The sequence below is a fragment of the Cyprinus carpio genome, chromosome B14 (genome assembly GCF_018340385.1).
Source record: "Cyprinus carpio isolate SPL01 chromosome B14, ASM1834038v1, whole genome shotgun sequence".
NCBI classification, from domain to species: Eukaryota; Metazoa; Chordata; class Actinopteri; order Cypriniformes; family Cyprinidae; genus Cyprinus; species Cyprinus carpio.
In genome coordinates this window covers 13,794,824-13,819,480 of record NC_056610.1, presented here as the reverse complement: position 1 = coordinate 13,819,480, position 24,657 = coordinate 13,794,824, and the positions used below count along the sequence as shown (strand labels likewise).

At 38.8% G+C, this 24,657-nt stretch overlaps 1 protein-coding gene across 15 annotated transcripts in view; it reads right to left on the bottom strand.

The window, feature by feature from the left end:
• LOC109072264 (rap guanine nucleotide exchange factor 2-like) overlaps window positions 1-24,657 on the bottom strand; it is a 106,717-nt gene that overhangs the window by 3,983 nt on the left and 78,077 nt on the right. For 5 of the 15 annotated variants that reach the window (XM_042738165.1, XM_042738167.1, XM_042738174.1 and 2 more), the window contains 24 exons: window positions 24,189-24,320; window positions 23,221-23,259; window positions 19,129-19,306; window positions 17,251-17,387; window positions 16,390-16,548; window positions 15,702-15,854; window positions 14,337-14,501; window positions 14,147-14,254; window positions 13,845-14,048; window positions 10,914-11,022; window positions 10,441-10,717; window positions 10,204-10,361; window positions 9,756-9,770; window positions 8,894-9,134; window positions 8,415-8,801; window positions 8,088-8,299; window positions 7,511-7,634; window positions 7,077-7,100; window positions 5,975-6,198; window positions 5,174-5,344; window positions 4,933-5,082; window positions 2,721-2,922; window positions 1,824-2,275; window positions 181-532 (listed from right to left, as the gene is read on the bottom strand). In XM_042738165.1, the coding sequence (XP_042594099.1) occupies window positions 207-532; window positions 1,824-2,275; window positions 2,721-2,922; window positions 4,933-5,082; window positions 5,174-5,344; window positions 5,975-6,198; window positions 7,077-7,100; window positions 7,511-7,634; window positions 8,088-8,299; window positions 8,415-8,801; window positions 8,894-9,134; window positions 9,756-9,770; window positions 10,204-10,361; window positions 10,441-10,717; window positions 10,914-11,022; window positions 13,845-14,048; window positions 14,147-14,254; window positions 14,337-14,501; window positions 15,702-15,854; window positions 16,390-16,548; window positions 17,251-17,387; window positions 19,129-19,306; window positions 23,221-23,259; window positions 24,189-24,320 (4,347 nt within the window). In that variant the 3' untranslated portion in view covers window positions 181-206. The remainder of the gene's footprint in view (window positions 1-180; window positions 533-1,823; window positions 2,276-2,720; window positions 2,923-4,932; window positions 5,083-5,173; window positions 5,345-5,974; window positions 6,199-7,076; window positions 7,101-7,510; window positions 7,635-8,087; window positions 8,300-8,414; window positions 8,802-8,893; window positions 9,135-9,755; window positions 9,771-10,203; window positions 10,362-10,440; window positions 10,718-10,913; window positions 11,023-13,844; window positions 14,049-14,146; window positions 14,255-14,336; window positions 14,502-15,701; window positions 15,855-16,389; window positions 16,549-17,250; window positions 17,388-19,128; window positions 19,307-23,220; window positions 23,260-24,188; window positions 24,321-24,657) is intronic. The other 10 variants (XM_042738171.1, XM_042738173.1, XM_042738178.1 and 7 more) reach the window with 8 other exon arrangements.

Genomic DNA, 24,657 nt, shown 5'->3' with positions numbered 1-24,657 from the left:
CGGCGAAGGGGGGCAGGCTGTCTCTGTGGCAGCGCATGCACTGTGTGAGATGCGTTGGTGGTTGGTGATGGTGGGCAGGTGAAGGAGCTGTCCTCCTGGCATGCAGAGACCATGACTGGTGTACGTGAGTGTGCGTGGAGTGTGTGAGTGTGGAAGTAACTGGAGTTTGGGATGTTTTACCTTCCTGTTGGGGTGGTGTATGTAACTCATGGCCTGGGGGGAACTGCTGTGTGTGGACCTCTCCTCCTTTGAGCTCTGAGTTTGGGAGACAAGCACTCACCCTCCTCTTCCACCTCCTCTGCCTCCTCCTCTTCTCGGCCCCGGGGGTCCGGCAAATGGGTGGGTTTTCCCACAGCTGGGGGCTGCTGGGAGTCAGGGGAATGTGTGACAAGACGGGAGCGCTGCAAGGCGGTGGTGTAGTCCGGTGGTCTCCTGCCCGAGTGAGCCGTACCCTCGGTTACATCTGTGATGGTCAGTGCCGTGTAACCCGGCGGTGTGGGAGGAGGGTCCCGGTAACGGCCGTCCTTCCGTGCTGAGGAAGGAGACGGACACCACAGATCCGTTTAATATCCGTAACGCTTCTCATACACGTGGACGGACACATGCAGACATGCATTAGATCAGGAAGGATCACTTTTGTAGGTAGTTTGTTGTGTTATTCCACCTTGTAGTGTTCAATTCAATAGTAGTGTTCATTTTCAGATGTTAGTATATTCATTGGGAATGTGTTTTTCATGCAAAAATCATGACTCATTTCATCATTTCAAATGATGAAAATCATTTGAAAAATGTAAACACAACAGATAGGTTAGGAAATATAACTTGGTGTAGTTACTCTTAAAGGGATAGTTCACCCAAAAATCTAAATTCTGTCATTAATTACTCACTCTTATGTCGTTCTAAACCCATAAGACCTTCGTTCATCTTCGGAACACAAATTATGATATTTTTGATGAAATCCAAGAGCTTTTTTGACCCTCCATAGACAGCAAGGATACTACCACGGTCAAGGCACAGAAACGTAGTGAGGACATCGTTAAAATAGTCCATGTGACATTAGCAGTTCAACTATAATTTTATGAAGCTACAAGAATACTTTTTTTTGTGTGCAAAGAAATAAAAAATAATGACTTTATTCAGCGATTTCTTCTTTCAGTCAGCCGCAATTATCGAGAGCACCATGCATGTGCATTCCTTTGCTCGTAAACAAGATGCAGCTTTCTATGTCAGCAGCATCACTTGCATGTGCCTTTCTGTCTAGGCATGGCCAGAAAGCTCTTGGATTTCATCAAAAATATCTTACTTTGTGTTCCGAAGGTGAACAAAGGTCTTACGGGTTTGAAACAACATGAGGGTGAGTAACTGATGACAACATTTTCATTTGTGGATGAACTTTCCCTTTAAAAGAGTTACCCAAAAATCAAAATCCTTCCCCCACTACATCCTTTGAGCACTAAGCATCAGACAATTTGATGTCCAACCTCGTACAATCACCAAAAGGTATCATACTTGATTTTCAGTAAATAACAGCTTTTTTCCTAAATGTTCCTTAAAGAAAGTTATCGTATGGCTTTATAAAGCAAAGCCCAGGGGGTGTAAAGACCAATTTTATGGTAAGTGTTTGCCCCTTAATGAAGCTAGCAGAAATGGTAACTTTTAAATGCTACTGAATGAAAAAAACATTTGATGCTTCTCTTTTTTGTGTTATATGGAAACAATAAGAGCATACAGCACTGGATCAACATGAGGGTAAGTAAAATCAAAAGAATCGTCATTTTTGGGTGAACTATCCCTTCAAACCAGGTTAATGTGGCAACTCTTACTGATCACAGCCTTGGTGTTGCCTGCAGTGATGGGTGAGGGGCGTCGACTGTGCTGTCTGGACTCTTCTGAACCAGTGGAGGTGATGCTGCTGGTCTCTGGGTCTGTGGTCACATCCCTCCCTCCTCTTCGCTTGATGGTGCCCGTGTCACCCTCAGAGTCCTCGCCCCAACATGCCGCAGAGGACGAAGAGGAGCAGGCAGACGCCCAGCTTCCTCTGCTTCCCCAAAGCCCCGAACCCTCTGCAAGTGCCTCCCAGCTACGGCCCTGCTGCATGGTCTGAATGTTGTCATGGGAGCCGCTGGAACATGAAGTCCAGCTGCCACGACCAGAATCAGCAGCATCGAGAGACACCCGGTCACCCTGGTCCTGGGTAAGCTCCTCTGAGCTGGGGGAAGACAGCACGGTGGCACCGGCATACAGACCCCGGCAGTCCTGCATTGATGAGTAGGAACTGAAAGAATAAAGGGTAGAAAAATCCAGAAGGGTTTAATTGTAACTCTGCATTGCCAGGACTAGGCCATGATGGTAAACGATGGTAACTTAATATAGACTTGCTCTTTGCTCTTTTTAGTGTTCTACTGGTATTTCCAGTTTGCATAATAGAACACTTTATTTTTGAGTGCCCCGCCACAAGTGTTGTACTTTGAACACTATGCATCATTTAAAAATAAAAATGGTTTCATATTTCTCAAGAAACCTATATTAATTCTAATGTGCTCTGACTATCTGCTTTTAAACACAAGAACATGTCTTATGTAAGTACTGCCTGAGAAACCGAATGGGGTCAGATGAGCCCAAAACCAGCCTAACTGTCCCAGGGTTGCTTTAGACCAATTAACTGACTAGTGATTCAGGCAACAATACAACTAGTTGAAAGAGTAATTAGTAGTGCTTACCCCAAGCTGTACTGGTCAGGATCAGCAGTAGCCCTGCGTTCTAGCCGGTGGCCACTGACATGGCCCTCCCCAGGCATTACTCCAAATCGATGCCTGCGTTCATCTTGTCCCATATCCAGGGAGGAGGTGCTCACCAGACTGGAGCGTGAGGAGATCTCACTGTGGCCAGAGTCCGACAGGTAGTCACCTGCTCTTCCATAGCCTGGCAAATGAGTACACAGGACGACATGATCAGAAAACGGTTTGGCCTTAATACAGAGCCCTGCAGTACCTCATTCTATAACTGCCTCTTTTCACCTAAAAATATTTTGTTCCAGAATATATGGAGCTACCTTGCTGCCAACCAACTGTTGTAGAGTTACTTTTGACTTCTGAATAAAACAGAAATATATTTATAATCATTCTGGGAATGCCCTGACTTTGAAGGATTAAAATGTAGTCTTAAAATGCAGTATACTAGATTTTGGAACAGAGCTATTGAATATCTGTAAGATACTGTGTCAGTGTTCACACTGTATGCCTGCGTTTTGTGGTTGCAGTCATAACTTGAAATAAGTGTCAAACAATTGCACAACAGTTGTTCATTTAACCTTCTAATGGATGATAAGCATTCGTGTTTACAACATGATGAAATTGATGATACAATGATTAGTGCAAGAGAGAAGGAGTTTATATTCAGGGTGTCAGAAAAGATTCCTAAACCCCTAAACACTAGTCACCCCTTTCTTAGATTAAATCCATCAAAGCCAGGCAGTTACTTCAGTAACAAGCACACACACACACACACACACACATGCACACGTACACGTACACAACCACACACACACACACACACACACACACACACACACACACACACACACACACACACACACACACACACACACACACACACACACACACACACACACACACACACACACAGCTATAGCACTAGCCTGCCTCTGCCAGCTACAACAGGAGCAAAAACACTGTCTAGACTTGGTGAGAGAGTTCACCCAAATGTCAGCACTTCTGATATTTAGAAATGTATAAAATCATTAGTGGAACCTCCAACTAACAATGTACTATACAACACAAAAATAACATTTAATATTACTACTAAAGAAAGTCTGGACACAAATGTCACTGATTAATCATAGGACTGAAATATATAACTGAAAACAAAACATCTCATTGATTGTGTCTCAATACTACGAAAGCAACCAACACCACAAAGGAATGAAAGGTTTTGGGTTCGGTAAATTTATATTAATTTTTATTATTATTATTTATTTTTTTGTGATCAGTTACCATAAGTGACGGTAAAGACTTTTATAATGTTACAAAAGTTCCCGATTTCAAATGAATCCTGTACTTTTAAACTTTCTATTCATCAAAGAATTCTGAAAAAGAATTATCATGGTTTAAACAAATATATAATAAATATTAAAATGCATTAAATATTAAATTATATTAAAATAGAAAACAGTTATTTTTAATTTAATAATATTTCACAATATCGTGCTTTCAATTTATTTTTGATCAGATAAATGTACCCTTTATTCAAAAGCCTTACCATCCCCAAGCTTTTGAATGGTAGTGTACCTCTAATGAATGATGTTTTAGTGGGCAGCTCACTACATAGTTGAGACACAGCAATAATGATGCTTGTGTGAACTCTCTCAGGTTAAATCTGCATCCAGGACCTGTTACCTGTTGGTGATTTTCTACAGGAGGAGGAAAAACCCTTCATACTGTGGCTTCTTATAGATGCAATGGCTGAATATAGGGTAAAACACGTGAATGATGAGAGACAGAAATGAAATGTGATGCAAATTTAAAAGTAGAGATGGAAAGTGGAGAATTTGCAACTTAACAATAATAAAATCAGAGACAAGCAGCATTCTAAAATGTTCTGTAAAAACATGTGAACCTTGGCAGGATATTTCATATCCTACATGTGATCTTTTTACCACTAGATCTTAGTCTCAACATATTAAATCAGCCATTAAAACATGTTGGCACTAGGGGGCATCAGCTAACAGAGAAATGCCAGTGGGGCAAAAGCTGTCTGAAAATACATTTCACTGCATGCGCACCATAATGCTCTGATTCCACAGTTTACTGACAAGTCAATGGGGAGAGTAAATCAAGTGAGCAAAGACCAGAGGTTGGAGAAACATAAATTTACAAAAAATGCCACAGTGAGTGTCTCTCTGTGTAAGCTCACCTTTCTTAGGTGAGCTGTGAGGAGATGTGGGAGGAGACGACAGCTGTGACGAGCTGTTGGACACACTATCCTCTGTCTGTTTCCTGTGTCTCTCTCCTGCCTCCTCTGAAAGGGACAGTATCTTTTTCAGAGACTGTGGTGAGCTTGTGCCTGTGAAAATTCAGTAAGATTCTTATGAACACCAGTAACATATAATGTAGTAGCTGATCATGTTTAAGCTACATCAGTGTGGTGGTCTTACCAAATGGTGGCAAGTCTTTGACTGGCACTTTCTTGCGTGATGGGTAGAGGGCTACGGCAGGCACTTGAAGCGCCTGGTTGGCTCTCTGAAGCTGCTGGCGCTGGTGAGTGGCGGCCCGTGCAACTACAGGCGATGTGTCAGGTCTTTTCCTGTCCCCGGAACTCTTCGGCACTGTGATAATATATAAAAGGCAAATAATAAATAATAAACTAAACATTTACAGAATGAGAAAACCTTGAAGAAAAAAAGAAAAAATTTTAAAGAAATATTTTATTCAGCAAAAACACGTTACACTGATCAAAAGTGACATTTTAAGATTTATAACAAAGACATTTTTAATGTTACTTTTTTAATGATGTTCTTTTGAATTTTCTAGTCATTATAATAAGCATGAATGAAAAATATATCATGGTTTTCTCAAAAATATTATGCAGCACAACTGTTTTCAATATTGATAAGAAAATGAGCATATTAGAATGATTTCTGAAGGATCATGTGACACTGAAGACTGTAATAATGGCTGCTGAAAATTCAGCTTTGTCATCACAAAAATAAATTAGAACACAAACAGTTACTTAAAATTTTAGTTTTTACTACATTTTGTTATCAAATAAATACAGCCTTTGTAAGCATAAGAGATACTGAATAGTTTATTCCTATGACTAACACAATGTAGAGTGTGCAGGTTTTTAATGTGAGGTAAATGTCTGTGGTGTTCTTCATCACATGCCAGTGTTGTTTCCTGTGGATTCACCTATTTGTAATTGTGTGTGTGTGTGTGTGTGTTTGCACGCTACTCACATGTGCTGACTGAAGGCTCACACTGAATTGAGAGTGTCTGCAAGCTCTCCTCATTCGTCTCCAGGTTGAGGTTTGACAGGTATTGTTTGACCTTGCGTGCCATCTGTGCGTCCTCGTACAGCTTCTTGGCGTTGAGGAAGGAACTCCGTCTGACCCGCTTCTTGTGCCCACCCGTCTGGGTTACATCCAGGACGGCTGCATTGGCACTCCCCTGGCTGAGTGACCTAAACACACACAAATATTATAGTTAAAGATGCAGGTTGACTTTTACAGTAGGTAGTATGCTGATGCAGGATCAGATGCAGTCTCTCTTTGACATGCAGTAAGTTGCATTCCTTGCAGCTTCAAAACAATCCAAACATTCCATGCATTTCACATCTCAGCCAATCAGGCAGTTAAATAAAAACTGGATGTTAAATAAAACAACAGAAGAAGAGTGCTTAAACAAAAATAAGGAAAAAAAATAACTGTGATTATTTTTGTATGTCATTATTTTTGGTCATATTTTATTTTTATTTTATGTTTAAAGGTGAAGTGCGTAATTCCTGGACCACTAGCATCATTAGTCTTTTTATATTAGGCTTCTAAAATATCTTACACAAGGTTGTGTTTGAATTCACACACACATCATTAATCACAATTTTTAAACTAATAAAATAAGTATTAGTTTAAATTAAAGAAAAAAGAAAAAAAAACTGCAAATACTTAGAAGGTGTGCAACTATTGTAAGTAGTTCAGCTGGAAGGGGCACGTTAAATCACTTTTGCTAAAAATGGATCATGGGCTATCAAATTAATAAATGAGCAGGAACCAAACAACTGTAAATAAATTCATGCATACTAGTGAGGTCATGTTTGTGAAACATTCAAAATCTATGGTAATTATACAACAGAAACATTAGGATGTATTATAGAATGAGGTGAGTGTATTCAATGACCCTGAGTAGCAAAAGTGATGGCAGTCAAATGCTTGGATGGGATCCATCAGAGCAGAAGCATTCTCAAATGAACCAGAAAAATAAAAATAATGGATGGTGAGGAGCCAGCCCAAATTAAATGAAGGGGCACACATAAGGCCAAAGGTGAGAGTTCACCATACTCACCCTAAACTCCTCCATTTCTTCTTCCTGTAAGGTAGAGCCATGAATAGTGAAGCGTGGGGCAGAGAGGGTGGACGAAGAGAGAAATGGGGGAGAGAGAAAGCCCATGAGAGAAAGAGAGGGAGACACACTTAGATGAGGAGAAACAGACCAAGGGTACCAAGGTGAGGTGCACAAGAGACCAAAAGAGAGACACTAACTTCTCTGAAAATAATGCAGACAGAGAGTAACATACAAAATGGTTTAACTGTCTTGTACATAAGCATCACTTCAACATATCAAAAAACCTTCAGAAAAGGCCCGTGTGTGGAAGCGTGAGGTGAGAGCTGTACACATCGCAGTGAGCAGGCACTAAAAGCTACTCAGTGGTGTGAAGAGTACAGCCAGAAAGAAGGGCAAAGAAGTCATTGTAGCAGTCAGAATAGAAAGGCACTCGCCTGGTTCTGAACATCAGAGCAGGGTCCATGTTTACAGCTGCCATTCGGCCTACATGTCTGATCTCTTTAGCAATCATCCGCAGTTTCTCAAAGTTCACCAAACCGTCCACCTTTGAGTCATTTCCTAGAGTGGACAATAAAGAAAAGGCTCATATCATACAATTTTATATATATATTTTTTCCATTGTGCTGCGAGATGAAGTGGATCAACTTGTCAATTGCCATTCTGGATTTTGGTATTCGCTTGTACATTGCAATGACCTAGAAGATTAAACCGAAAAGATCACAGTCCTAGTCTAAAACAAACTTAGAAAGGCTATGTAGAGTTGTAGGTGCTACACAAAGCCAAGAAAATGCATTTGTGACATAAATGTGGATGGTTATGTATTAATCTGTCTGATGAAAGTTGCAGGAGATCAGAATGAGTCATTTTTGTAGTTAAGTTTCAACAAAGAGACTTTTCAGACTGTTAAGGAAGAAACCAAGGAAAATTTACTTTAATGTTATTACCAAAAACTTGACGGTTTAATAATTAACAAACACGAGTTACATATGTCATTACCTACTATTATCTTACCTTCATGCAAAAAGGTGAGATCCTTCTTGATTACAGGGAAAAGTGGGATGATGGGTGGCTGCAGGTTCTGGCTGTTTAGAAGATTCCGGTACTTCGCCATATTCCTGGAGGGATCAAATAGGTCTTGAAGATCACTAAACAGCTTCTCATATTTGCTGGGCAACTTCTCCCATGTGCCTCTCAGTCTGGACACTGGTGCCAAGTTCAGACCACTGGAAAAGACACACAATGTCATTGTTAATTGGGACTCCAAAAATATACCATACATAAGAGGTCTTCAATTTAACCCTTAAATTTTTTGCCTCTTAAAATGAAGACTCCTTCTACCTGATGATGGCAAACATGGAGTTGAAGTTCTTGCACTCGCGGCAATGCAGTGCAATCTTAATGAAGTGCTTGATGATCTTCATGCGTTTGAGCTGGTTAGGCTCACGCACCACCTCTGTGGCCACCCAGAAGGTCTCCCGATTGATGGCCTCCTCAAAGAGCTTGAGGCTGGGGGGTCCAGTTAGGCGAGTTTTCAGCTTAAACAGGTCATCAATGTACTCTGTGGGCTCGATGGCACAGAACAACTCAAAGGCACGCATGGACAGCTGGGTCGCCACTTCCACCGTGCTAAGCTGCAGCAGGCTAATCTGGCTCTCCCTTAGCAGTTCCTGGGCATCTTCATCTGAGCACAGCGTCTCTGTCTCCATGTTGCTTTTCAGGTAGTACCTACATGTTAAACGAGAGGTCAACGGATGTCATTTGACACAATAATACTACAGAAAATTGAATAAAATGCCACAAGGGCTCTAAGGCAGCACCTGCCACTCAGCTGGATCCTGTCGGCCAGTTTGGAGAGTTGCTCAGGGAGCCGCCGCTGCTTGATGACACCCTCAGGAGTGACTGACACCTCACACAACGAATATGCTTCAGGGGCAGCGGTCAAGGCAAACTCTCGGATGGCCTGAGCTACGACTTCTTTTGCTGTGGTGTCCTTTCCAATCATGATGTACCGACTTTGCTGGTCTGCCTTGAACACTCTCAATACCTGGTCTGACATGTCTAAAGAACAGAGGAATGGCTTAAACCCACATACTTAACCATTTTATTAACCAACACCCAAGTATATAGTCTTCAACCACTTATGTGTTACCCATGATCATTTTACACTACTATTGAACTGTCACTTTCACACTTGGTATGTTTAAGCCAGAATCTGAACTACAGTTTTGGACAATCAATGTAATTAATTGGTGTCTTTATTTATGTTAACATATTTATGTATCTCTACATTATCACTTAACCCTACTGACTTTAACATTAACCTATTAACAGGAGCTTTGTATACATTTTTCTTGGTGCGTATGCTTGCTCAGAAGACACTTTTACAACAAGCAAACAAATTAACCTTCAAGGTCAATCAATCTCATACTGCAACAAAACCTCTAGTGTGAAAGCAACATGAAGCAGTGAACAACATTCATTTAATGAAAGAATTTTGATGAATCCCACCAAATGCATAGTGTTTATAGATTAAGACCTGATTAAGTACCACCAAATTTGTTCTACTGAAATTTGGATAGCAAAATCAATGTCAGAGCAGAGAATTCCCCTGAAGAAGATTGTGATCAGGAAAATTAAAGTAGTTGAGGAACCTCTAAGAGGACAAGATCAAATACTTACTTATAGGGACTGCTTCTGAAAGAGGACATTTAGGACAGCATGAGCATCTTATTAAATATGCATGCACTGAGATTAAACTTTTGTGAAATGCTCTGTAGATGCCCTAAAGGTAAGTGCGCAGTAAGACACTGCAAGAATATATTTAAACTATCCGTTTAAAGATCTCAGCTGAGCCTTACTGACTCAAAGTCTGTTCTCTCTTAAGAAGGCTGTCTAACCTAGTAGAATAAATTCTTGGATCAAAAATCCTGATCACTAAGAAAATGAGACAGTTGATCAGAATGATTTTCACCCCTTAAGATCAACTTAAAGCCACAGCCTAACCTTAACCCCTAAAAATAACCCTAGCCCTAGCTGAGAGTGGTTGATTAGGTTGTTGTTTCAGAACCAGCATGGATGTTAATGCAGTAAAATGTCTTACTTTGCTAAACCACATTAAGTGTCTTACCAGGCTGGTTGTTGAAGTCGAGTATGCGATGGTGTGACTGCAGCAGGTCAGGGTTGCTTGATGAAAGGTTTCCACTGACAGGAAGGGCAGGAGGGATCTGCTTTGACTGCTTTAGCCCCACAATACTGTCATCCTGGGACTGTCCCACGCCAACCTCACTGTGAACAAACCAGAACAGTTATACACCACAGGCAAACCAATCACGAAGAGAGCTTTCATGCATCAAGCGCAGCTTACTTGTAAGGTTTGGGTGGAAGAATACTGGTCAATGTCTTGTCAAAGATCTTCTTAAGCTTGTTTCTGCCACCTACGGTGTTGGCCTTGGCTTTCTTACTAGCTTTCTCAAGACCCATGACCTGCTCCACATCCACAGCCAGGTCAGGGATGGAGTAGCGGCTGGCTTTCTTAATGTCCCCAATTTTGGGGATGTGAGGTGCCCCGTTCTTCCTGTCTGGCTCCTCCTCCTGTTCTAGCTCCTGGTCCTGGTCAGGCCTGGCCAGTAGCTCCTTAAACACTAAGAGCAGGGAAAACAGCACACAGAAAATGAGTTTAACAATGCCATCTGACATTTTCAAGCAACAAACAGCCTTACAAAATGAACTAAAGCTACATTTTCCCCTATTGAAAAGGAAAGAGAGCTGACTGGCAATTTGTTGTGAGTCTAAATAACAGTCTGTGCAGCTGTGTTTATTTCAGCCAGTGTAGCTTACCTAAGAGATTGGTTTTCACAGTAATGGACAGGTGTGTGTTGTTTTTGAGAATCTCATTGGCTTTGGATAACGGCACATTTTCGAAGTTTTGTCCATTGACCTCTAGTAACTGGGGAAAAAAAGATGAAAATCCAAAATCTCAATAAACATTGCAGATGGAACAGCTGGTAAATAAATTTAAAACAAAATGTTTTATTTCAGTAGTGTGTGCTTTCAGCACACAGAGTGCTGTTTGTAGTATAACATTTTACTTCATAAAATTCTCTCAGTGAGGTAAGGTATGCTGAGTTAATTTGAGTTTGCTCTTAAAGTAATAGCAGCCAAATAACCTAATGACCCAGCTGCTGTGATGTTTATTAATCAAAGAACACTAGAAAAAAGAGGAAATCAATAACTTGGACTTGGAAGTTTTTAGAATTGCATGGAAAAACAGTATGTACAGCTACAGACAGGGTCTAAAACCTGCCAGGGCCGAGCATATCCACAAACTCATAGAAAATAACCAACACAATCCATGGTTTTTATTTAGCACAGTGGCTAGATCAACAAATAATCAGACATCACTCAAAAGAAAGAAAAAGTTGTGTCTGCTCAATTGTGCTCCTTCATGCAAAAAAACAAAAAAACAACAAAAAAAAAAAAAATTATATATATATATATATATATATTTATATATATATATATATATATATATATATATATGAAGAATTTCAGTCGGGTTACAGGCCCCATCATAGCACAGGAACTGCACCTGTTAAAATTATAAATGACTTCTCATGTCAGACCAAGGCTACATCTCTTTGCTAGTTTTACTTGATCTTAGTGCTGCGTTACACACCATAAATCATGACATACTCATAGATCGATTACAAAACTATACAGGTATTCAAGGGCAGGCTTTAAGATGGTTAAGATCCTATCTTTCTGATTGCTATCACTTTGTCTATTTAAATAGGGATTCATCTCAATTAAATCCAGTAGACTATGGAGTACCACAAGGATCTGTCCTAGGCCCTCTGCCTCTAGAGTGGACTATTGTATTACACTGCTAGGTGGTTGTCCTGCATCTTCAATAAACAAGCTACAGGTAGTCCAAAATGCTGCTGCTAGAGTCCTTACCAGGTCAAGAAAATTTGATCATATAACCCCAATTTTACATTCTCTTCACTGGCTTACCTATCAAGTTCCTTATCAGTTACAAAATATTACTACTAACTTTTAAGGCACTAAACGGTTTAGCTCCTGTGTACCTAACTATTCTTCTATCATACTACAATCCATCCCACTCACTAAAGTCACAAAACTCTGGACTCTTGGTAGTTCCTAGGATAGCAAAGTCGGTAGAGTTTTTTCACATTTGGCTACCAAACTCTGGAATAGCCTTCCTGATAATGTTTGGGGTTCACTTCAGACACACTCTCTGTTTAAATCTAGATTAAAGACACTTCTCTTTAGCCAAGCATTCACATAATGTATCTCATAATCTTGTACTTCAGTTACATCTGATCAAATGCACATTAACATTCTTTTACTTGGGTTGAACACATCATTTTTTGCTTAGTTGGAACAGCAGCTATGCTAATTTTTCTCTATTTCCTTCTCTGTTACACAAGCTTCAGTCTGGATCCAGCCCTTGCAAAGACCTGAGATGACCAAACACCTGAGAAGAGATGATGCCAACCCCTCAGAAGACCTCAGATGATGCTGACCCTCAGACAACATACAAAACTACCAAATTTTTCTATAAGTTTGATAGCAAAACATATAACCATTGCTGTTAATAGTGTTCACTGTCTGTTTGAACACATGACATTAACTAACTGCTTGATTTTAAACGTACATTTCTGGCACATAGACATCAACTTGAGATAGTCACCACTGATAAACTATTACTAAATATAATGTAGAACCTTCGTCCATCCATCCAGATAGATAGACAGATAGATAGATAGACAGAAAGATAGATAGACAGTCAGATAGATAGATAGATAGATAGACAGACAGATAGATAGATAGATAGATAGATAGATAGATAGATAGATAGATAGATAGATATATAGATAGATAGATAGATAGATAGATAGATAGATAGATCAATCGATCAATCAATCAATCGATCAATCGATCGATCGATCACAGGTGTCAAACTCAGCTCCTGGAGGGCCACAGCCCTGCACAGTTTAGCTCCAATTCTGCTACAACACACATACCATGTAGTTTTCAAATAAGCCTGAAGGACATGATTAGCTGGATCAGGTGTGTTTAATTAGGGTTGAATCTAAACTATGCAGGGCTCTGGTCATTTAGGAACTGAGTTTGACACCCCTGCTGACGGTAGGTAGGTAGGTAGCTAGGTAGGTAGATACAACTGATGCAAGGGGAACTACCACATCTGTTAATTGGCTAAGCGGACACTGTTATAGTCATTAATCTCAAAATGGCCAAAACATCAAATGATTAGCATTCTGAACAATCACAATCCTCATGTGGTTCAGAGGCCAAATAGATAGCAACTCATTAAACAGCTTTATGAGCCAAATACCACAGTGAGTGAAGGGCAAAAGGAAAGAGTGTGACATACTCTATTCATCTGAAATCACATTTTCCGCTTGTGTAAAGGAGGGAAGACAGGCTGAAATGTGTGTGCTTTTACCTTTGAACGACAAACTGAATGGAAGCAAAATCATAAGATGAGGTTTTTGCTCTTCTTTATGATTTTGGGCGGTAATGCTCTCAGTGCTGTGACTAACTGCTTTCCCCACTTGACAACAGCAATTACAAATGCTCTCACACAATGTTTCCCACCTCCAGTCCCACAACTACTATTACTGCTGCTAATGCCACAGCAAGTTGCTATTACAGTGTCAATTTAACAACTACAACTATTTCTGTAGCCTACTTCAGATGTGCACGGTGCTGGTGTGACATTACCTGATCTCCTCGTTTAAGGCCGGCCTCTGCAGCTTTGCTGCCTGGCTCCACGCTGTCAATGAAAATGCGAAAGCCCTTCTCTGAACCCCCCAGCAGGGTGAAAGACAGGGGTGCTTCCCTCGAGGGTTTGGTCAGGGTCACCACCCGCAGCTTAGCTTTGGCAGCACATGCTATGTTTAACAGTCTTAGGTGCCCACACATTTTCTGGTTCAAAGAGAGGCATTACATGAGATTTTTGCGGTCGACTCGGCCACAATTCTGAAGATCACAAGAAATCGAAGGTTTTATTGCACACAACTGACCTCTCTGTCCAGATTGTACTCAAACTCCTCGAGAAAATGCGTCATTGCGGAGTCACCCTCAAAGTCGTTGAAGTGATTGTTCACCCACAGCAAGACTACCCGTGTAACCTGATGAAATATGATGTTGCTAATCATTCATCTCATCGAGCACTGATTGATATTAAGTGCTTGTGTAAGAGTGTCTATGTACCTTGTCCCTGAGGCTGGAGTCATGGAACCACTCCAACAGTTTCTTGCCTACCACCATGGGGCTTGGCAGGAAGGTGCGGTAGGTAAGCAGGAAGTCCTCGATGTAGGTGGGGTCCACCACCGAGTGCTCTTCTACAAGGTGCATGGTAAGACGCTCTGGTGTGCCCAAAAAAAACAAATATGCTCTTTAAAGGACACCAATGCAGTGCATTTTTAATTCAGTTTCATTGTTGTTGGGCTATTTTTTCATCAACTCCAATCATCAAGATATTGGACAAGTGAAACGCATTTGATATTCAGTCCATATATTCCTCTACCGTGCTAAGCATATTTCCATGTTTAGGAATCAATAAATTGCTATGTTTAATGCATCTGTATAAATCAGGGCAAATGCCACATCAATCGAGAGTGCGAGTCAATGTTTCCCATTGAACACAGTTTTTGCAGTGTGGCACATCTCATTGGATTCAATTCAGAATGCAAACTCACAACTCAAAATATTTATTTTGGCCAAAGTGCCACAAAACAGAGTTGCAATTAAGTATTAAATCTTGATGTGCGCTATCTGAGAAATGATTTATGTAAAAATTACAATTGTCTAGTTGGGAATTGGCAATCTGGTCTCATGACGAAAACGTACCTCTGGGAACTTTTTCATAAGACGCGAAATACGTACAGCCATGTACTTTTAGTGACATATTCAATGCGAAATGTCCACTGGGTGGGACTAAGTGAATGTTCGGCATTTTCCCCAGAAGAGATGAACGTACATATGGTAAATTTTATGTGACGTTGCTTTTGTAGGTGTCACTGCAGTTCTGACTGTCTGTTGAGTGGCACTATACGTCTAATGCTCTGTGACATTTTAAAATATCTAACCATCTGCACTACACCTAAATCTACCTGATAGTATGAACTAAAGTGAATGTAATGTAAAAACGCAATCGCAAGCATGTTGTTTTAGCGTGTTTTTCGATGTCTCATCTTTCAGTTCTTTTATAGTAAGTCATGTTTTTGACGGGATTTATACGCAAGGATTCGGCATCCTAAGTCAAATTCTGTGTTGGCTGAGCTACCGAGCAAGCTTGTTACGTCCGGAAAGTGAAACATATGGAGCTGTAATCATAACTGTGTACAAAAACAATTACAAGTGCTCGCTGTTTTATCGCCTCCAGTGTTAATTTCTTTTGGAAACTGCTGTGATATGTACTTATTGATAGGTATTTCACATCTTGCAAAAAAGTTCCCAGAGGTACATTTTTGTCATGAGACCAGGTAGCTTTTTTGTCACATTTCTGAACATTTCTTTACCTCTGGGTGTAAAAAAACACAAACTTGTCACACTTGTTCTGAGTTGGGTTCTCACCTTGATGACAATGTGTCCTTTTCTGGTGCCTGTGCGGTCAAGCTCACGGTGTTCCTTCACCATCACAATCTCACCTTCCTCTTCGACCTTCTGCATATTCTTCTCCACTTGGTTAAGGATACAGCAGTAATCTTGCTGTGCTATGCAAACAAACTGACAGAAAGAAAACGAGAGCAAAAGTGAGCAAGCAGACACAAACCTAGAGGCGAAAGTAAATTACTTTTAACATGCAGCAGTATTTTCAAATGATTTCCCCATGATAATTACACCAGCGCACTGAAACAGAGACAAGATTTCATTATTGCTAAATTTTCACTAATAACCCCTATTATTCTCATGCTTAATGAATGGGCATCACTGCACTAAATGAGACATTGCAAACAGCTAAAATAGGTTGGGCAGAGATAAGAGACATTCTTCTTCCATTTTTATATTTGATCAGAAATTTATATAAGAAAATAAAGCCTTACATATTTTGCATTGACATATAAATTGTAATACAATTACAAGTAAATTTATTTAATGCAAAAATCTTTGTATTGCTATTAAAAATATAATTTCTCAAGTACAATCTGCATAAAGTTTATTGCACCAATAAATTTAACTTTCTGGAGATTTCTTTAACATTTTCTTGGGGGGGGGGGCAGAAAATATGATTTTTTTGGCAGATTCTGGAAGGTTGACTCACTTGGCAGTCATCCACCTTGGTCTTCATCACCCCTTTCATGTACTCTTTCTCCATGGTGGGGGACACACCGAAACTGTTGCCCATGCACAGGATTTCCGTTCGGCCATCTGGGTGCGTCACCTCCACTGAGCCGTTCAGAATCACAGACCATGAGTCCAGCTACAACAAAGGTACAATGACAGTAAGACAAAGGAGGACATATGGTTTATTTTTAATGTTGCATTACAATTTAAATCACTGTCAGTTTGTACTATAAACCTTTGTGGTCAAATAGAAAACTTGTGCACAAGGACCTAATTGCTGCTTTTTCTTTTTTCTTTTTTTTTGAGCATTGATAACAGTGGAGAACATGTCATCACATTGAACTGTACAAGCCTCGAGCTCTGTCCTGCTTTCAATTATATGGATGCATTGGGGGGAAATTGTTCTTTTTGGCATGTCAATACTGAGATAAGGAGATAAGTGATTCCCGCTGTACTGCGGGCATCTTGTAATCTCAAGATGCTGAATGCTGGCATCCATTCAAGTTTAACAGTGCAGAAGCTGAATGGCTGATTGGCTGTGACGAAAGGGAGGCGAGGGATGGCAGTACGTGTAAGAAAGCCACAGAATCAGGATTAGCATGAGACTGAAGTAAAATTTAAAGGTGAATGACATAACTTCAAAAAAGAGAGAGGATTAGGGTTAAAAAAAGAACTAAAATGGGATTAGTGTAAAAAGCTAGGCTAACAGCTATCAATGTAGAAAAAATACATTGTATGTACTATATGTAATAGGTCACCCCATATAGGTTAAAGGTTAAACTGTGGCTTCATATAAAGGTTAATGCTGCTGGCTCATGTCTCGGTAAGTCTGACTGACCTCTTCGCCATCATTAAGGACGACTGTGCCGGCCCGTTCCACCACAGCGAACACCATGACAGCACAAAGCTCCCTCCTGACAGACATGGTCATGTTGGCAAAGGCCGGCAGCTGGTGCATGAACTCCAACAGTTGCTCTGAAGAAACAAGAAGTGTAAGTCGCATTTAAGACTAAGTGAGATGCATGAGAGTCTTTGAATGTCTTTCACTGATATTTGTTCTCTCTATCGGATACAGTTTGTTCTTCCCACATGGAGAATGGAAAAACATTCTTTCCTTGGCTATAAAAATAACAGCAACCAAGCATCAAATGCATTATTAATACAAAGCTATTTGTGAGAACTGGCTAATCCTGCTATGCAATATACAGGACATATTATACATTACAAAATCCATTTGCACAGTAACCAAGAATGAAACAGAATATAATTTCTTCAATTATGGCCACTTCCCAGGGGGGTTTATTAAAACAAATAGTTTTATTATTATTTTTTTGTTGTTATTGTTGTTGTTGCATGGAAGTCAAAATAAAACTGTCATAGAACCATTTAGCATTTGTCTTTGCTACATTACAAATTTATGTATTTTATACAAAGATTTTATTATTTTACTCAACCAGATGCTGAATTTTCAACATTGAAATGTAAAGTCAAAATATTGCATTTTACAAGTTAAATAAGGGAAAAGTAAAACAATGAGCAAAATAAACCAAATGTAATATTTAGTAAGTGATTTTTTTCTTTAATTGCTCACTTTATCACTTTTTAGACAAATTACAACTTTTGTTGTCATTGAGATCAAATTCAAGGCATGCAATGTGGAAAGAAAACCTGAGAAATAATAAAATGCCATTTTCACCACAGGATGTTATTAAATACAATACATCATTTGTGTCAGAAATTAAAGAAATACTGACAGAAAAATAACAATTCTACTCTAACAATTCTAACAATTCTGCTATATGTATATAAACACTGTTGGACAATTTACATTTATGCATTTAGCAGACGCTTTTATCCAAAGCCACTTAAAGTGCATTCAGCCTTTTTTTATCAGTATGTGTGTTCTCTTGGAATTGAACCTAAGGCCTTTTGCACTGCTACCGCAATGCTCTACCACTGAGCCACAGGAACACAATGGCAGCAAGCAAATCAAATAACTAGTGAGAGTGTAAAAAGTGTGTTTCAATAACATAAAAGTCCACAGGGCCAAAAGAGCTCATATTGAATCGATTTCCATATTTATCGCAAGTTTGCCTTTCTCTTTTTGACAGCTTAGCATGCCTGCATGTGTGCTGGCCATTTTGATGCATAGAACATGGTACATTTAACCTCTTGTGTCCATTTATTGCAATGTAATCATTATTTTTCAATCAATATGATTTACTGGAACTGGCCAGCAAGATAATATATATATATATATTTTTATATAAAGTTAATAGTTTTTCTTTCCATGCTCGACAGGCCAACCAATTCAAGTATTTGGCTTTAGCTAGTGTGACAGGGCTGCCCAAAGCCCAGAGTGGTTGAGTTGATATCAAGGAGAGTGAAGACAAGAGAGTTTGGATTTTGTTCCCTGCCCGTGGCCTGTCTGGGTACTCGATGACCTGTGCTTGGCACGGCACTACTGAAGCGTAGCTGTGGATGCGGCTCAGCCAATCAAATTTTAATGCGCTCCGAGAGACTCGGCTGAGAGGGTGACCTAGAAAAAACAACACGTCTCCCCCTCATGCTTTTCTTTTGTAGTCTCTCCGACCTTTTGTTGCCTTGCTTTCCTGGTAAATTATTTCAGCACTTTCAAGAATCTCCTCTTTCTTCCTCAAGCAAACTCTGGTGTTTGAACCATGTTCTAGCGTGATGGTTTAAGCTAATCGCTCACCTATGTCATCATCCGTTCGGTCCATGGGGTCTTTCTCCAGGCAGTCTCGGACAATGTCTCGACTCATGAGGGGATCTGAGGCACGCTCGATATCTTCCTCATCGTCATCCTCCTCGGAGTCAACGGCCGTCTCAGGCAGGCCACTGAGGTCCATGTCGCCGGGCTCACTCTCGGTGGCCTGTGGGTCAGAAACCTTTGTTCAGTCAATCATAGAAAGGCATTTTGGACATTTTTTGTTTTAGATTTATACATCACTGTGGTGTTTCTAAATTAATAGCATGGTCCCTGGAGCTGATCACAGACTTAAAATCGAATTTATTTCAGAAGCAAGAACCAAAAAAGACAAAATGATCAAGACTAGGATTCAAGGCTTAAGAAAAACCAAGATATTTTTCCATTAATTCCAAATTAAGAAGAAAATGGAAGCAGAGCACATGACTGCTCGTACTACTGTATAACAACAATTCAAAGCAAGCAACAAAACAAACCAACTAAACACAGGTATCAAAAGAATATATATTCTGGGTATTAAAATACATAGGAATATCCTTGTGAAAACACAACCCAGCTCCCACCCAGCACTGCGACATGGCCCGACTTGACTAGGTAGGCAACAAAAGAAACACCCATCCCATTGTGTACACCACAATCTTCCATCGCAACCAACCCTGAGTCGCTCTCACCTGGCTGAGGAGCCCCAGCGATGCTCTATTCCTCCCTGAAACTGCCCACAATGACGCCTTGACCAAATGCTTGCAGAAGCTGGGTCCCAGCCGCATCTTTAGAGCTCTGGCTTCCAGCTACTTTTAATTTTTTAAGCCCCTCGATCTGGATTTTGACTTAAATGACCTGTATTACTCATCAAATATTCAGACGGTGCTGAAAGCAGCCACTCAGAGGGCGAACTGGGTGGAGCGATGTGAGGCTGGACTCTTTTTTTAGGGTGGGTACAGGGGAGTGGGGGAGGATGGTCATGTGGCAGGTGGCGAAATGCACTAATATAAAACAAGAAGGCAATCCATCACATAAGGATCCCTCTTAAAGAGGTCTAAACTACTTGTGAGAATAGATAATCCTAAAAAATACCAATTCTGTCATGATTTACCGACCCTTGTGTCAATCCACACCTGTATGACTTTCTTTATTCCCCAGAACACAAAAGGAGAAATGATGGAAAGTCTATTCATTGCAATTACAGTGAATTGGGAATAAAGGTTTTTTTTTATTATTTTGTTAGTATTATTATTAAAAATCAGCATACAAACATCATAATAGTACCAAAAAGACTTGTTTCAAGTTTTTTTTGTTTTTGTTTTGTTTTTCTTAATCATACGTTTTATGTTGTTATTCACTAAAATCTTGGGAAGTGAGTCTAATTCTTGAATTATTTTTTAATCAGATCTCTTTATGATTTTATTCAAAAAACGCGTGTGAAATTTTTTTTATATTTTTACTGATCTAGTTCTCAAGTTGAATTCAGTGACTCACTGTTCTGGTCACAGCAGTTAACAGCTCACTAAAAGTGATTACCAAATTAAATTCAAGAAAACAGCTTAAATTTTGAACTGTTCCTCACAAAAAAATAAAAAAAAAAAAATTAAAAAAAAGGTTTTATGGTGAGAGCTGCACAAAAGTCATATAAATAATTTTTATGGTTCTTTAGCTGCCATTTTTGAAGCATGGCAGCTCAATGCAATTGTACAAAAAAAAAGAACAATCAGCATACCTATTTCCTCTTGTTTTTGATGTAAGAAAGTCATACAGGTTTGGAACAACTAGTAAATGAAGACAGACTTTCTATTTTGGGTCAACTGTTCCTTTAAGTACATAAATCCTGTTGAAAACCTCCATGAGCTCTCAGATGCCTGATAAGGCCATGGCACCCATCTGTCCCGGAGATCAGATTGGAGTTAAAACATAAACACCGGTCTATGAACAGTTATTTACAAACTACAAAGAAAGAAAATCTCAAATGCCGCAGGAAACCCCAGTATTCCCTGCTCTCAAATATGAATTAAATATGCAATCCCAAAGCAGTAAGTCACTGGTGCTCGACGACTGAAATCTATGAGCTTAAACAACAGCAATCTTGGTGAAGAAATGTATCAATGACTCTTGATTAATGTGGTTTCAAGATCTTAAAATCAATACACTAAGCAGTCACCCATTACCTGAACCTTTTGGGATTTACATTATATCACAATTTCATCCAGACACTGTTAAGCTGATGACTCACTCCAGATCATTAAGTCATTAAGGCAGATAGTATCATGCTCAAGTCACATCTTCATAAACCAACATTCAAAAAGTTTCACTGCTGTACTTTAACAAGAATCAAACACCACCAGTGATGCAGGCAGAGTCGAGCTGGCTTCCCTTATGAAAACCATTTAACAGCTAATCAGTGTAGACAAACACAGGGGCTGTTAATACATTGTAGCCGATGAAGGAACTGATTTATCTTTCAAACTGCCATGTCTGGTGCGATCTATATGGTACTGTTTGGGCGGCTAAGATGAGCGTGAAGGGAACATTAATATTTTAGCAGGGCTATTCTTGGATCAATGCTTTCAAGCCTCCCTGAAGAACCTGTATCATTATTTATTCAAATGTAAAAAAAAAAAAGTGACTGCTTTGACAGCCACATTGAGGATATTAGCAATTACTCTTAACAAAAAGCACATACAGTGGGGTCCAAAAGTGAGACCACTAGAGCTACTAATTGCTGTACTAGTTGGGTATTTTTGTGAATAATTCTAAATCATCAGTTTAATGCAAATAAATTTTAAATAAAAAAACTAACAAACTTCAGACAGTCTCTGACTGGAATAATAATAATAATAATAATAATAATAATAATAATAATAATAATAATAATAAAGTAAAAGTATTTTTTTGCATTAAAACTTTAAGATTAATTTACATACACTTTGGGTAAAATTTAAAATAACACACACACACACACACACACACACACACACACACACACACACACACACACACACACACACACAAACACACACACTTTTATTTAGCAAATAAATGCTATTCTGTCAAACATTCTATTCATCAAAGAATCTTGAAAAACATAGAACTATTTTAAGTACTGATAATAATAAGAAATGTTTCCTGAGCAGCAGGCTAGATATTAGAATGATTTTTCAAAGATCACGTGACACTGAAGACGTGAGTAATGATAATGGAAATTCAGCTTTGCCACAACAGGAAAAAAATAAAATATAAAATATAACATATTAAAACAGCAATTTTAACGTCCAATAATATTTACATTTATTACCATTTTTACTGTATTTTTGAACAAGTCACAAGAGCCTGTGCATTGCAGTAATTTTGTAATGGGTATGGGATGATCTTAGGCATGATGCACAAGGTTTCTGCCTTATTGGTTTTATTAATAGGCAATATGATAAAAGATACTAATGTTCAATAAATTACAAACTGTATTAAAAACAATAATTAAAATGAACCATTCTTAAATTAACTAATATAAAAGCAAAAACATGAATAAAATAATGTGCCTCTTCAATATCTTTAAACAAATGCAAGCAGAATTTAGATTTTTAAACCATCCCATTTATATAGACAACATTCCATTTAGCCTGCTCTTATTTTACAAGCCGTGGATCGCAGGGAGAGGTGAGGAGAATTGTAGTAAAGCAAGGTATAGAGCAAGAAGATCACAACCTCTTTTCATGAGGACACTGTCCAGCTGTTAATGAGCCTTTAACAGATGGCCATAAATCCAGGATCACAGACACTGCATAAACTGAATTATGTCCCATACACCTTTGCACACGGCCTGCAGCAAAACATCTTTAATCCGCAAACACATCACACAAGGAAATCAATTAAACAGCCAGGCAAATACCAAGCCAAACACTATAAATAAGATTAATGGAGGCAAACATACACATTTTATAGACTGGCACAGATATAATAGGGAAAATGGGGTTCTTTGGTTGGCTCAGTTTCACAGGACATTGGCTCAGGTTTAGTTATAGTGACAAATGTTTAGTGACAGAAGTGTTGGGTTTGATTACCAGGGAGCATGCATACTGATAAAATATGTACCTTAAATGCACTTGAGTAAGATGATTTGGATAAAAGCATCTGCCAAATGAATAAAACGTAAATGAAAGAAACGAATAAAGAGAGATGAAATTTGCATGCACATTAAAGAAATGGATCAGTGTTGTTCCATATACATATATGTTTGTTTGAAATAAATTATTTTATTCAACAAGAACACATTAATCAAAAGTGACATTTATAATATTTATTTTATTTCAAATTAATTTTTTTGAAATTTATATTTTTAAATGTATTTTATAAAGATAAAATTTTTTTTAATTTTGTTATTAATAAGTGATGTTTTTGAGTATATTTTCTGCAAATTAGAATGATTTCTGAAGGATCATGTGACACAGGAGTAATGATGCAAAACATTCAGCTTTGCCATCACAGGAACAAATTACATTTTAACATAACATATTTGTATTTGATGATATTTTAATAGCATTTATTTTAAATTGCTCTTAAATTTTAATATAATATAAATATAAGTATTACTGTTCTTACTGTATTTTAGATCTTTTTTCAAACGAGTTAGTGACTCCAGTCTTTTTATCAGTATTATATATATATTATATACATAACTTAACCCTCTATGGTATGCATTATGTTCTAACCGTGAAATATGTTGTTCCAAGTAAGTTTGTATTACATGAAATAGCTTCAATTATACAAATCAAAACAGTTTTTTTTTTTTTTTTTTTTTAAATTTGCCATATGGCAACAGTGTGTATATCATTAATACTTTGAACCTCCTACTAGGTTACATAGAACTGCCAAGAAATTAAGTTGTTTTATGAGTAAACTATTACTTTATCATTTCTATCTGCATTAGTCATTGCAGCAGAAAACAGTAAAAACTGTTGCCTGCTGTCCGTTCAGATCATAAGTTATGTGTCACATTGTGATGGATGGCATTGTCACAAAGCTGCTACTCCTACATTATCCAAAGTATAGGTGTTTGTTACCTGGTAAATGTCCGACAGGCTGCTGCTCCCAGAATCACTGGTGATGCTACATCCTGAGTGGCTGGAGGAAACGTTTGTCACCTGGGGGTGAATCCCGTCTGCCAGGTGCAATCTGCTGAAGTCTGCCGGCAGCTGCATGGAGACAAACAAACCGAGCGTCAGGATTACATTTGACCAAAATGATCCATATGCAGCCTGCAATGCAGATAATAACCATGACAGTTAATCAGTATGTGTATATATATATATATACACATACATGTATATGGCCTCAAAGTGAACAGATATAGACTAAAAGCAAAAAGCACTGATTTGAACTCCAAATGTCACAGATGGCTTTTTGTCTTTCCAGCTAAAGTTCAAAGTAATGTCAGTTTTGTGGAAAGTTGCAGTCCACTACGCTATCATTTATTCATCACACCTGCAGTCTGATGTTTCTGATATGACTCCTCTCAAGGATTTTTTGGTG